Source organism: Lutra lutra, chromosome 7 (assembly GCF_902655055.1).
Source record: "Lutra lutra chromosome 7, mLutLut1.2, whole genome shotgun sequence".
Classification (NCBI taxonomy): domain Eukaryota; kingdom Metazoa; phylum Chordata; class Mammalia; order Carnivora; family Mustelidae; genus Lutra; species Lutra lutra.
The window spans coordinates 110,991,092-111,005,919 of NC_062284.1; the positions used below are offsets into that span (position 1 = coordinate 110,991,092).

Below are 14,828 nucleotides of genomic sequence, written 5' to 3' on the forward strand. Positions count from 1 at the left end.
CAATTCAATCAGCAAGGGCACCAGGTTAAGTGCTGTGAGAATTTACTGACAGGAAGTAAGATGAGTCAATTACGTTAATGGGAGCAGCTGTAAAGCCAAGTGGTTTGAGAGCTCAGAGCTCTTCTTTCTGGAGTGGGGGTGGGGATTAGGAAGAGCCTTACAGAAGAGGGGTATTACCAGATGGTCCTGCGTGAGAGGTTGGGATCCTTGAATGTTACTGGTAGCACAGATAGACATATGTTGTGAGCAGAAAGGTACAGAGATGGGCGTCTGGGTGACTCAGTCGCTTAAGCGTCTGTCTTTGGCTCAGGTCATGATCCCGGGGTCCTGGGATCGAGCCCCTCCACCTCTCACTGCCCCTCCCCCTGCTCATGCTCTTGCCTGCTCTCTCAGGTAAATAAGTAAAATTTTTTTTTTTTTAAAGGTACACCGGGGCACCTGGGTGGCTCAGTCTGTTAAGCGTCTGCCTTCAGCTCAGGTCATGATCCTGAGGTCCAGGGATCAAGTCCCACATCAGGATCCCTGCTCAGTGGGAGTTTGCTTCTCCCTCTGCCTCTTCCCATGCTCATGCTTTCTTTCTCTTTCTCACCTTCTCTCTCAAAATAAATTTTTAAAAAATCTTAAAAAAAAAAAAAAAAAGGTGCAGAGATAGGGCAGCATGGAAATCTTCCAGGAAACGACGAGAAGCTCTGTGGGTTCAAATAGAGGAGACCAAGCTAAAGAGGTGGGTTGGGGCTAAAGCTTAGAAGATCTTCAAACCTAGCTGAAGACTGGGTCTCATAAGTCAAGTCTGAGTCATTCATGGTTCTCTAGCAGTTGAAGGCCTGCTGAAGACAAATATTAGGGTGATTTGCCTGGCAGCATAGGCTGAGCTGAATTCGACTTCTTTTTGTGCCAATTGGAAAAAAAAAAAAAATTCAGAAATCCATGGCGGTAACCCAAATAAGGATTAGGAGCGCAGGTTTTGAGCATGTCCTGACTTCTCACTTATTTATGGCAGAAACTTGAGTCGCATAAACTTAAGTCATACCTAACCCTTCTAAGCCTCAGTTTCCAAATTTACAAAAAGTGTCTAACAGCACCGCTGTGAGGATAAATGGCACGTCTCGCATGTGGCACAGGACCAGCATGTGGGAGCCAATATTTACTGAGTGGCTGTTATCATTGTCCTTATTCAGACTCTAAGACAAAGTACCATGTCTGTTGAATGGGAGAGGAGTCCCTCAGTTATGTCTAATACTGAGTGATCTTTCCTCCGTGAGACCAGTGTCTTGGACTGTCTTATTTCCATTGCTTAGAACTGTGCCTCGGATGCTTGTTGAAATGAACATTCCAGTGCATAAGAATGTGATCGTTTCTGTTGGATGAATTGTGTCTAGTATGTCGTTGTTGACATTGTCCTTATGTCCTAAGTTGTCTTGGGCACCTGGCACTGATTGACAGTATGATGACATCAGACCTGTTTATGGCTCATCAGGAGGAAGGTCTAGATTATGCTTCCTGAAGACTAGAGTCACAGTCTGGTCTTAATCATTCATGCTTTGGTTCTGTAACTTTGGAATTTAATAGGTTCTTTGCTTTCCTCTGTTCTCTCTGGCTGCCTGTCTTCAGCCAGTTCTTTGGTGGGAAAGAGTTAAAATAGCAAGTGAAATTTCATTAGTCGTCTTTGAGGGAGCAATTGGCAAAGTAAGGAGTTGAAATAATAGGAAATATATTGGCTGCCAGCTATATTTTTGACCATGTGCTTTTTATGTACGATTTCACGTAGTCCTCTTTGTAATTCTGAAAGGTAAACACCATTAGCCCATTTTATAGATAAGGAAACTGAGACACTGAAGGTAAGTAACTTGCCCATACTTACAGAGCCAGCACATGAGGCCACCAGGGTTTCAGCCCGTAGTTGGTGTTGCCTCCCTGCTACCCCAGACTCTTCTAGTTTGTAATGAGTAGAGTGAATGAGAGCCTAATCCCTCGAAACTGAAAATGGAGTAACTTGTCTTACCTTAAAGCAAAAACCAGGTGAGACAGATGGCTGAGAGCCTAAGAAACTCCAAGTTGAGTTTGCCCTTCAGGTGAATTTGTGGATTGAGGCAGCAAGCTGGGACCTGCTATCAATCAGCCTCATGTAGAATTAGCTCCTTGTCTGATCTCTGACACTGATTACATGCTGGGTCCCACACAGAGGCATCACCACTGGGGAAGAGGGTGGGGGCCCAGGCTGCAGAATTTAGCTTTGAGTGGTACCAAGCCGAACCTGTAGTCCTGCAGGATGCACAGGCCATTAGCCCACAGAATTCTGGACACCATTTCACCGTCCCTCTCCTGCTCACGGTGTTCTGCTTCATCCCTGTAGCTGCCACAGCATTTCGTAAGTAAGATTTGGAGGGAAACCCTGCATAGATAAAGAGCCTTATGACCTCAGGATTTTAAGTCCAAGTATTTAACTTCAAAGTTTAGAATGGTGTTTAAAAGTCTATGACTTCAGGGTGCCTGGGTGGCTCAGTGGGTTAAGCCTCTGCCTTCGACTCAGGTCATGATCTCAGGGATGGAGATCAGAATCATGGGATCGAGCCCCGCATTGGGCTCTCCGCTCAGCAGGGAGCCTGCTTCCCTTCCTCTCTTTCTGCCCACCTCTCTGCCTCCTTGTGATCTCTGTCAAATAAATAAATAAAATCTTTTAAAAAAAAAAAAAAGGTCTATGACCTCAGTAAGTCAGGTTTAGTCATTGAAAAAGAAAAAGGATTTTTTTTAAAGGCCTGTTTTGGGCATGTTCTCAGCAAAATAGAGGTAAATTTCAGAAGACTTGGTAAAATATTGAGATAGGGTTACCTAAAAACATTAAATTTCTGACCATTTCAAGTAGTAGGCTTTGTGATAGGATGGATAGAGGAGGAAACCAGTGTTGTTGGTTTTGGAAGTCAGGTTCCTTGTATAAATTCTTTTCCTTCTTGCCACAATCCTGGAAGGGCAGTATCTTGGATTTTAGCGAGAGGCACACTGCAGGTCACAGAGGGTAAATTACTGACCCCAGGGCAGAGGGGATTCTGCTGCACAGGGTGGGGATGACACCACGGGTGGGCTGTCGTGCTCCACCGTGCATCTAAAGAGCCCTGGGCTCCTTTGAGACCTGGCCTTTTTGAGGTAGATTATTCGAATTTTTCTAAAATGTAGAACTCAGTGTGGGATGTACTGTCTACTCCAGAACAATGGGTTCTCAAGCTTAAACGTGCAACAGAATCTAGTGGCTCATGAAAACCTGGGTTGCTGGGCTCAGAGCTTCTGATTCTGTAAGTCTGGGTGGGGCTGAGAATGAGCATTTCTCCCAAGTGCCCGGGTACTGGCCGCAGCACTGGTCGGGGGAATGGAGAGCTAGAGTGAGCAGCAGGGCAAAGTGTCACCATGCTGCACCATGAGTCAGAGATGCTGGACCTGCCACCTGCTACAAACAAGTCTTGGGCCCCCTTTGAGCCCCGGTCTCCTTGTTGATAAACCCTGCACGAGAGCGTGGCGGAGGAAGCAGGACAGTGATGGGTCCGTCTGGCCACACACACTGTTAGCCTCTGGCGTGGTTCACCGTGGTTGTATGTAACAGACGAGCAGGGCAAGCTCAGACCCAGACCACAGTTCTTCCTCTCCTTGTAAAATGTTCTTCAGCTTTTATAAAATCAAAGCAGAGAGCCGGAGGGCTGCAGTTCCCGAAATAACCAACTAATCAAAGAAGGGAGCAGGGGAGCCTAAGTCAGTCTTAATGTTGATTCCTAACATACGGTTACATGGGCCCTGGTGTAGACATCAGAATTTACAGTAACTGGCTCTCCCTCAGAATTGCTGCAGGAGCTTCTAGCGATTCTCGTGGGCCTTGGGCAGCTTGTATTTGTAACATCTCAACTCTTAAAAAACATGCTGTTCATGGACGCCCGCGTGGCTCAGCTGGTTAAGCGTCTGCCTTCAGCTCAGGTCATGATCTCAAGGTCCTGGGATCCAGCCCCACTTTGGGGCTGCTCAGCGGGACCCATTCCCCCTGCCTGCTGCTCTCCCTGCTTGTGCTCACTCGAGGTCTATCAAATAAATAAATAAAAATATTTTTAAAATATGCTATTCATTTCATCAACAGAATGGCCGTTTGTTTTGGGGGGAGGGGTTGTTTGTGGGGAGAGATTTTTTTTTTTTTTTTAAGATTTTATTTTATTTTAGAGAGAGTATGAGTTAGGGAAGGAACAGAGGAAGAGGGACAAGGAGACTCTGCACTGAATGCAGAGCCCAGCACAGGGCTGGATCCCATAACCCTGAGATCATGACCTAAGCCAAAACCCAAGAGTTGGACACCCAACTGAGCCACTCAGACCCCCAGAAAGGCCACTGGAAGCACTGTATATTTTTTGGCAAATGGTGTGATTATTCTAGAACCCAATCTGATCTGAAGACAAATATTAATTATATGCTGCTATGCTTGACAAACTAAATGAAGAAAGTTAACTTTTTTTTTTCTTTTTAATTGTAGCTATAGGGGCACCAGGCTTGGCTCATTGGGTAGAGCTTGCAACTCTTGATCTTGGGGTTGTAAGTTCAAGTGCCATATAGGGAGCAGAGGCTACTTAAAAGTAAAATATTTTAAGGCTTGCCTAGGTGGCTTAGTCAGTTGAGTGGCTAACTCTTCATTTTTGGTTCAGGTCATTATCTCAGTGTCCTGCGATCAAGCCCCACGTTGCTGGGCTCTGCCTTCAATGCGGAGTCTGCTGGTCCCTCTCCCTTTGCTCCTTCCCCCAACTCCATTTGCATGCTAGTTCTCTTTCAACTAAATAAAATCTCTTTTTTTTTTTTTTTTAAGATTTTTATTTATTTGACAGACAGATCACAAGTAGGCAGAGAGGCAGGCAGAGAGAGAGGAGGAGGAGGCAGGCTCCCTGCTGAGCAGAGAGCCCGACGTGAGGCTCGATCCCAGGACCCTGGGATCTTGATCCGAGCCGAAAGCAGAGGCTTTAACCACTGAGCCACCCAGGCGCCCCATCAACTAAATAAAATCTCTTTTAAAAAATAAGTCTCCTTAAAATTTTTGTTTAAAATTTATTATAGCTTTTAGCTCCTCCTTCCCCATGTTATCTTAGATAATATCTTTGAAAACAGACCCCACAAAATGTGAATGCAGGAGAGACAACTAAAGAAGTTCTCAGAACTACCAGCATGTTTGATCCTCTGTTTTAGAGGGGGTAGGCAGGCTACCTGTTAGTGGGAGCACTTTGAGTGCAGGATGTTGGATGAGGGACAAAAGATGCCAAGTTCACTTGCTTTAGCTAGCAGAGACCAGAGGTCTGAAAAAAAGGGTCCTGCCCCCCCACACCCCCCCCCCCAGTGTCCTGCCCTCAGTGGGACTCCTCCCAGAGGAAGACTCAGTCTGACACTGCTCACCTGTGCCTACTTTGATTTCAGAAACCCAGTAGTTGGACTCCCTAAAAATCCATCTACTTTTGTTTCCCAGAACCCCCTCACCATTCATTAATCACAGCCTTCGCTCCGTCCTGTGTAGCAGGAGCCCTGTGGCCACAGGCCAGTGTGTTTCTTTGGTAAGTCACTCTGGCTGTTGTGGAGCCTCTTCAGAGACATGGGGCCAATGGGCCAAGGGGAGTGGAGCCTCTTTTTTAAAGACTCTAGCAATATGTGTGAATGATCTGGTCAGTGGTGTCCATGCCTAAAACAGATGGGACAGGGGGGCCTGGATGGCTCAGTGGGTTGGGCCGCTGCCTTCGGCTCAGGTCATGATCCCAGGTCCTGGGTTCGAGCCCCGCATCGGGCTTTCTGCTCAGCGGGGAGCCTGCTTCCTCCTCTCTCTCTGCCTGCTTCTCTGCCTACTTGTGATTTCTCTCTGTCAAATAAATAAATAAAATCTTAAAAAAAAATAAAAATAAAAATAAAACCGATGGGACAGCTAAGTGGAAAGACTTACTCCAGAATGTTTACATTGGGTATCTTTTGGTGTTGACATCATTGATGATTGTAATTTTCTTTGTGCCTCTCTGTATTTTCTAATGTTCATTACTGAAAAAGGAACATTTTTTTTTTTAATGTAAAAATGTCATCAACGTTTTTACCTTTTGCCTTCATTTCTCTAAATGGTAGAGACCTGGCACCATTGGGCCAGTGTTGGAAGGAGGGACTTACTCAGACATGCTCCCATAGGATCCCTCCCTGTTAGACTAGATAGTTGTCTCACCATCCGAAGGGTCAAGGACATGAAAAGAAACTTTTCAACTAAGCATAATTTTCACATTTCACCTACCAATATGAAAAGCCCCCCCTGTTGTATAATAGTAGCAGTTAAAATGTTGTCATTTAAACTCAGCAGTTATTACCATGACAGCTGTTGGGATTGTTTTTCCGTCCCTTGCAGAATGGGCAGGGAGATGTGTGCCTTTTAAATTGATAAAGTTTTTCATTGCTGTCTTTTTATCTGTATTTTTTCAAGGTTATTTTAGGAGACCAGACAATGCTGCTAGTCATAGAGTTGACTTGCTACGGCCTGAGCCAGTAGGATTGGAAGGGTTTAGAGATTTTAGCACAAGGAGAGCCAGATGTGAGGTTGGCCTCCCCACTTCCATTTTTCTTCTGAACAGCCTGATCATGGCACCTCTGGAGTATGGGGTTGCTGCTCCTGGAGCCTGCAGAAATGCTTTGCTGAGGGTTGGGGCACTTCCTCGAGGAGACCGCAGCCACCAGTGTGCTCAGGGGACAGTGGCACCCAGCAGCATCAGCAGACCCAGTGTGCTAGGCTTTGGGGACCATGTTTAGCAGGTCCCAGGGACAGTTAAGTACGTGAGCACAAGTTAGATGTTGTATTTGGGGGAAGTGTTTCTAAATCTTTACTCCCTGATTTCACTGGTGTAGAATGTGTTCTCTCTTAAGGTATGGATGTGATAATTACTTAATGTTGGGATTTAGGGACCCACGAGAAATGATTGATATTGTTGAGTCTTAAAATAAGGCTGAGAGTGAGCATAAAAGGGATTGGACACAAACCAGGGGTGCTCTGGTAAACAGCCACTTGGGCTCTCCTAGAGAAATCAGGGTTAGGGATGTGGAGAAATTTTCAGAGACATTATGGTAAACCCTGGGAGGAGCTAACAAGGAAAATTGTAAAATTTTCTTCCTCTGCAAAGTCTTGAACTCCATTTGTATTATAAGATAGATAGATATATTCTCCCCCCCCCCCCCCAAAAAAAAAAAGGCAGAGGAATGGACTCAATGAACTCTCTGCCTTCCCAAACCAAGATGCACAGGGCTAAAAAGGCAGGGCAGAATCCCCACCCCACCCCCCAGAAATTTCTTCTTCAGAAGGACCCAAGGAAGGCATTCCTGTTGCACTCAGGGCCTTCCGATTTCACCCTTTTTTTCAAACCTGAAACAAATTTGATTTGAAGACAACAGAAATCCTCTTTTCCATGCCCCAAATGTGAATGTTTCTTCCCTCGGTTTACAGCACTTCATAAATAACCCATAGCCAAGATAACACTGTGACTTTCTTCCCCCAGCATCGCAATCCTGTAGCGTCAGAACAAAGACCGTGTGTGTATGTGTGCTCTAGAGAGGAAGGAGTGGAGATACTTGTTTATTGCAAGGGAGAAAACGGAGATTAAAACATGCAGTGAGCGGGGAGGCAGGTCGGCTGTCTTCCTGGGGGCGCTGCTTTGTGGCCGGGAGCCTGCGGGAGGGTGGCCGCGGCGGAGGATGCTGAGTACAGGGATGGAGCGGCCGGCCGCAGGGGGAGGGGCTGCCTCGGCCGGGGAGCTGGAGAGGCAGCCGGGAACTCGGAGCTGCCGCTAACCGGGAGGAATGGTTTTCTCGCATCAACAGTAAGTGCCATTTCAGCCATCAGCGCCGCGTATGGCCGAGGGGCGGCTGCTCTATGTGTCTCGCTCCCTCGCTCCCTCGTGTTGGTTACAATAGGAGTGACCGACGACGAGAGATGGTGGCTGTGGAGTGTGTGTGCTCTGCCATTGGGGGGGATGGGTGCTCTCCCTGTCCTCACGCCTGTGGTGTCTGCAGTCAGCCTTTGACAAGCAGGGGACAGGGGTGATGATGCTGTGTGGAAAATGGAAGTCCTCTGGCGACCTAAATGCTTCAGAGAGGCGATTAGCTCAAATGTCTTGTGATGTCCATGCCCCCCCAACATCAGGGCTTCAAGATCTTGGAGTAATCGATTATCTTACCGTAAAGCTGTTCAGTCATTTAAAAAGATGCATTTGTACAGAATCTGTACAGTGTTTTTAGCAACTGACAGCTGCCCCACAAGTTTGAGTATCTGTTTGTTTTAGCATAAATTCAGATACTTAGACCGTCTCATTTTCCTTAGCATTTTTTTTTAAGTTATGCTGTCCACATTGGCATGGGATTTTTTTTTAATTTATGATGATCTGAGGTCTTCATAGTTTAGCTGTAGACCCTTTAGCATGTAGAAAATAGAACTGAAATGTAAATTCTTCAATAGAGATGAATTCGATAATAAAAGCCTCCATCATACATTGTAAGACTTAGGTCTGATACACAGAATGATACTAACCAGACTTGATTTTGTTTGTTTTGGAGAGAGAGTGGGGCTCATAAGTATTCTGTTCTGATCTGTCGCTATTAATATAAAACTTTAATTCACCTTGTTTATTTTCTCCACTTCCCATATTTTCTGCACTACCCATAATCCCTCCAAATGATCTTCTAATTTGTAGCTACTCTTAGCAAAAATTCTTATTTTGTTTGTTTCATATGAAAATGTTTCAGTTCTATCCAGATCTTCCCCTAATCTACACAGGTGTAAAATTTTCCCTTCGCACCAAAAAATGTTGTTTTTCTAATCCTCGGAATTAGAATTCAACTCAGGAAATCACACTTATTTTTTCCTGGAGAAATACGACTTACTGAACTACACGGGTGAGCAATGTTGTTGAATGCACCTGGGTAAGAGATAGGGAGCTACATAAACAAACTGCCTTCGGGGGTTGATGTCATGCAATGTTGTGGTTGCTTCCCTGGGCCAACAAGCTGGATTCTGAATGGCTTGCCTTGTTTGCCAACATTAACTCGAGATTTAAATTTTTCCAAGAGCGATATTAACGAGGCCTAATATGGAGGTTGGTTGCCTGGGTTGCCAAATGACACATACTTCCTGGCCTGGGAAAGGTGATAATTAGATTACAGTATCTGTATAGAATAGAATAATACAGACTCCACAGTACAGCTGATGGTTCCTAGAGTAAGTTGTACCATGATTATCTGAAAAAAATGTGTTTTTTTTAAATTAACTAATTTATTTGATAGACAACTTGAGAGGAAACACAAGCAGCGGGAGCGGGAGAAGGAGAAGCAGGATCCCTGATGAGCAGGGAGCCTGATATGGGGCTCAATCCCGTGACCCTGGATCATGACCTGAGCCGAAGGCAGATGCTTAACAACTGAGCCACCCAGGTGCCCCTGAAAAAAATGTTTTAAATCACAATGTGGTTTTGGATATTACACCTTCTGTCAGAGGGTCAGGACCTAGAAGTAGGTTAAGTCCTGATTAGATGAATCTTTTGTAGCTTCCTGGCAACCTCTTGTCTTTTCCTCCTGCCTTCCCTTCCTCTGCCATGTGCTCTAAGAGTATGTGTGATTTGTGTGCTTGTTTGTCAGTATTTCACTTGCCCCACAGGGAACCAAGGGTTAGGGGCTTATAGGCCTTGTAATGTGGCAGCAAATTGTTCTGTGGCGAGATGGCTTGGAGGTGCTCTGACCTCTATTTCTTTCCTTTAATATATAAATAGCCATGTCTTTTATGAAAATAAATTTGAAGGTAAGCATCATTTACTCATTCAAAAGATATTTATTGAGCACCTCCTATATTGTATTACAGTGTTGAAATTCGATCTGAATTCCCATGAGCTCCATGGGAATAAGACCTGTATTTCAGTTATCTTTTGCAAATGCATTCTTTTTTTTTTTTTTTAAGATTTTTATTTATTTATTTGACAGAGAGAAATCACAAGCAGGCAGAGAGGCAGGCAGAGAGAGAGGAGGAAGCAGGCTCCCCGCTGAGCAGAAAGCCCGATGTGGGGCTCGAACCCAGGACCTGGGATCATGACCTGAGCCGAAGGCAGTGGCCTAACCCACTGAGCCACCCAGGCGCCCCTCAGTTATCTTTTGAATCCTTGGGAATCTGCACAGGATCCAACACAAAGCACATGGTTAAATGCCTGTCGAAGTGAATTACAGAAGGGCAGATGTGGGTCCCCAAAGGAGAGCACTTGGTGGATGGCCTTCTGCCCCCCAGGGTACCCGGAGGCAGGAGACTGCACTTCCTGTCATGGTCCCTAACAGCAACGAAAACCATCCCGTGATTGATACTAGCTCATGTACTAACGTGTGCACATTCATGTGTGCAGGTTTACATGAGTTGCCGTGAGGAAAGGGCAGAAGGACAGCAGCTCTGGACCAAGGTACCCAGGTTGGAGTCCTGCCCCTGCCATTTAATAATCACGTGCCAGGGCAGGTTATTTGATTCCTGTGGCACAGTTACCTCGCCTGTCGAAGGGGATGCTAACAGTACTGATCTCCAGGCATCACTGGGAGAATTAAATGAGTCGCTAATAAATGAAGCACCGTGAGCCTGGCACAGGTCGATGGTGCGCATGTTCTGTAGTTGTCCCGCATAGTCATAAAGTCTGTGAATTAGAAAGTATACCTGATGTAGACATTTAAAAAAGAATGGAGTAACAGTAGAAAGTCTAATTTTATTCGCATACTCCATGGCTGTCCTAAGCTCTCTATTTCGCACACCACTGGCCTGGAGTACCGTAGCGCTGGGGAAGCCAAGTAAACTCCTCCTCCATCTGCTCTGTACTCCCCCACCCCTCTCCTTACTGCACACCTCACCCTGGGGTGACCAGGATTCATGATCACTGCCTCTCTGTGTCTGCACTCAGGTTCTTTTGCCGCTTGCTCACTCCTGTCATTTAAAAAGTTAACATTTTAGCCCTTTTCTTTTTAAAACAAAGAGGCAGGGATACTTAGGATGGAGTAGGGTCAGGTGCCCAAGAGCGGGGGAGACAGGAGATACATGCAGGAGCCACCAAGCCTGAGCCCCTCTGCCCACCTCTCTGAAGCTCTCAGGGCTAGGCTGCTTCTCCAGTCAGAGCCTTCCCGAAGGGCAGCCCCTTGCAAACTGCATGAAAGACTCCTTATCCCATAGGGCCTGGGGTTCCCAGCTCCTCTCGCATTGTCAGGAGTGTCCTTTCTGGTCCCTAGGCAGTCAGGGTGACAGGATACTGGGGAGAGGAGGGTGTACCTCTAAAGCTATAGGAACAAAGGCAGGATCTAGGTTACAGCTGCATCCAGGCCTGGCCCCAGATTCTGTTACTTGCTTTTTAATAAATCATCTTGTGGCTTTGAAGGGACCTCCTTGTTGCGTTTGCAGTAGGACTGTCATTTAGAAAAACATACTGCCATGAAAATCATCTCGATCGTGGTTTCTGCGCATTGATCTCTGTTAGGCACTGTGCCAGATAAAAATTCATGTGTTTATATCTGACTCAACCCTCTCAGCCACCCAGGGAAGGAAGAGATAACTAGTGTTAACACAGCTTTTCAGATGAGCTTAAACAGAACCAGTATTCACACTCAGGCCCTGCCCACAAAGTCTGTGCCCTTTACCACCAGACTCCATGGCCTCCTCCTAAGCCTGCCCACCTCATGGCAGAGTTGAGAATAAACATTTATGAAAGGACTTTGTAAGGTCCAGTGCTCTATAAATGAGCTCTTACTGTAGCATCGTGGAATCCCAGTTGGCAGGAATAAGAGCTAGTGTTACACCGAGTGCTTACTCTACACCAGAGACTTTACACACGTCCTTTTGTTTCGGTCTCACAACTACCAGCAAGCTGGCTAATTTTGCAGATAAGAAGGAAACTGGGAATTAGGAAGGATAGGCACCTTGTAGGGGTGCACAGCTCATGGATGGGACAGTAGGACTTAGAGCCAGGTCTGTTCCTTCCAGAACTCTGGCCTTAACTTGACCCAGATAATCAACACCTCCCTGAAGCTTGAGGGACCTCAGAAGCCTACTACAGATAAGGATGCCGAAGTAAAGGGATTTTCCCTAAAATCATAAAACTAGCTGCTAATAGAGCTGGAGCTGAAAGTCCCCAGGGTTGATTTGATTGATAGTAGGATGCAAGAAATAAAAAAAAAAAATAAGCAAAAATAAAAAATTCAAACACGCGCAGTGTCGTGATCCACTTAAATAATAGCATGTCGTGGAAGTGCTCTGACACATTTATTCTGTAGTGAATGTTCGTCAATACCTCCTACCTGCCAGGCGGAGTGAGGGTGCTGTTCACGCAGAGGCAACAAGCCCCGTGCAGCCTGGCCCACTGTCATGAGGGGTGCAGACGCAACACAGGCAGGAAGTCCCAGGGAGCAGTTGGGCAAGGGGCCCCCAGTGTCTTTGGTGAGCAGTGGTAGATGCTCCAGGAGAAGGGAAGGGGGGACCACTGAACACTTGAGGACCTGCAAAGGTCAGGGTGTTAAACTGGTACATTGGGGTAGGGTGAGGACTATGGAAGCCTTTGAGCGGGAACGGATCAGACTTACCATCTGGAATGTGCATCTTGGCCACAGAAACACAGCTGGGTAGGGGAGCGGGACAAAGAGGGTGGTTGGGAGCCGTTCAGAGGCAGTCCAGGAAGAGGAGATGATGGTAACAGGGAATACAGTGCACTCTGGCAACTTTCAGTGCCTCTGCTTCTCTTTCTAGTGCTACAGGATGGAGTTCTGACAGCAACTTATAACATGAGTCTTAATAGGTGGGAACTCTGCATTGTAGCTGTTACTCCAAGTCTCTGGGATTCACTTAGTATCCCACAGATCAGGGTGCCTGGAAGACTCAGTCGTTTAAGCGTCCAACTCTTGGTTTCCACTCAGGTCATGATCTCATGGGTGGTAAGATCAAGCCCTGTGTTGGGCTCCATGCTCAGCCGGGAGCCTGCTTGAAGATTCTCTCCCTCTGCCCCTCCCACCACTAGCATTCTCATTCGCTTTCTCTCCCTCAAATAAATAAATAAATTAAAAAAAAATAATAATGCCACAAGTCACCAGAATAAGCCCTCACTCACTTTAGGATTTCCATGAGGGCAGTTTATAGAAGAATTTTTTTTTCTAAGATCTACATGAAGATTATTTTCCTAGCAACTGCGTCATTTCCCCTTGACAGCCCGTGCGCCAATGTCCCAGTGAGCTCACCACACATATGGACTCAGTGTGTGTGTGTGTGTGTTCAGATCCGCTCTACACTGTGTAGGAGGCAGATGGCTTAGGACTACATTTGCACATCATCTTTGCCCTCTTCCCCAGCACACTCATTCCCCTTTTGGCTGATACAGCTGTCCCATAATGGGCTAGGTTTATATGTAAAGCTCCCTCAACCCTTAGATCAGACGTGGTGGGCTTTGGCACAGTCATGTTCTGTGCCTGCTCGAGAAGAAAGTCCCCCGAGAAGCAGCATGGGCCAGATGCCACCAAATGAGCCAGGAATGTAATATCTTTAAACCACTGGGGGACATCCTCGGCTGCTGCAAACTTGGGTATACCCACGAAAGAAAGTGGATAGAAATCAAGTGTGGTTATTTTTTTATTATTATTTTTAAAGATTTTATTTATTTATAGAGAGTGCCCGTGTGCATGTGGGGGGAGGGGCAGAGGCAGAGAATGAGTGTGGAGCCTGACAAGGGGCTCAGTCCTACAGCCAAGATCTTGACCTGAGCTGAAACCAAGAGTTGGACACCCAACCGACTGAGCCACCCAGACGCCCCACATGGGGTTCTTTTAACCTTGAGAGAATGAGATAGCATCTCCTCTTTCCTCTGGAGCCCTAGAAAAATGGTACTGGGTCACAGGGGATCCCACTTTGGGAATGATAGGACTTCGTATTCGCAGGGGTAGATGAACCCTTAGCCCATTTGAAAATTAGCCAGACCATCGGTTTTGTAATGTGTCACCTATTCTGTGAAAACTCCTGTGACTTGAGACCTGTTTCTGCTATAAAATCAGTAACTGACATAAATTGCTTTTTACACTGTGACACCTTTGTTAGCACCTTCTTGTCACTGCTAAACGTTGGGCTTTGTGGTGGGTTTTTTTTTTTTCTTTAACCTCTTTTTTTTTTTCCCTACAAATACATTTAGGGTGAAGAAGCTGAAGGAGACCTTTGCTTTTATACAGCAGTTAGACAAAAACATGAGCAACCTTCGTACCTGGTTGGCTCGAATCGAGTCCGAGCTTTCTAAGCCCGTTGTCTATGACGTCTGTGACGATCAAGAGATCCAGAAGAGGCTCGCGGAGCAGCAGGTGAGGAAAGAAAGCTTTTTTTAAGAGTATAGGTGTCTGTGATATCTGCTAACTGAAACCTTTCCCGTATGGACTGTGTCTTTCATTTAGCATGTTCACGTTTCATAATATTGATTCATTTTTTTCCAGAGAAAACTGACCACCTGTCCATGTTCTTTTTTTTTTTTTTTTTAAGATTTTATTTATTTATTTGACAGAGAGAGAGATCACAAGTAGAGAGAGAGGCAGGTGGAGAGAGAGGAGGGAGCAGGCTCCCCGCTGAGCAGAGAGCCCGATGCGGGACTCGATCCCAGGACCCCGAGATCATGACCTGAGCCGAAGGCAGCGGCTTAACCCACTGAGCCACCCAGGCGCCCCTGTCCATGTTCTTATACATGGGAGACCATGTGTTGTGTGCCCATCTTCTGCCCCATGCATCCATCTGTCTGTGAAATGCTTTGAATCCTATTTGAGATATAGGTCTTAGT

The 14,828-nt window shown here is 46.1% G+C and overlaps 1 protein-coding gene across 11 annotated transcripts in view; it reads left to right on the forward strand.

The window, feature by feature from the left end:
* Positions 1 to 14,828, forward strand: part of SYNE2 (spectrin repeat containing nuclear envelope protein 2) — a 338,449-nt gene that overhangs the window by 300,670 nt on the left and 22,951 nt on the right. For all 11 annotated transcript variants that reach the window (XM_047738768.1, XM_047738772.1, XM_047738776.1 and 8 more), the window contains one exon: positions 14,199 to 14,361. In XM_047738768.1, coding sequence (XP_047594724.1) covers positions 14,199 to 14,361 — 163 coding nt within the window. The remainder of the gene's footprint in view (positions 1 to 14,198; positions 14,362 to 14,828) is intronic.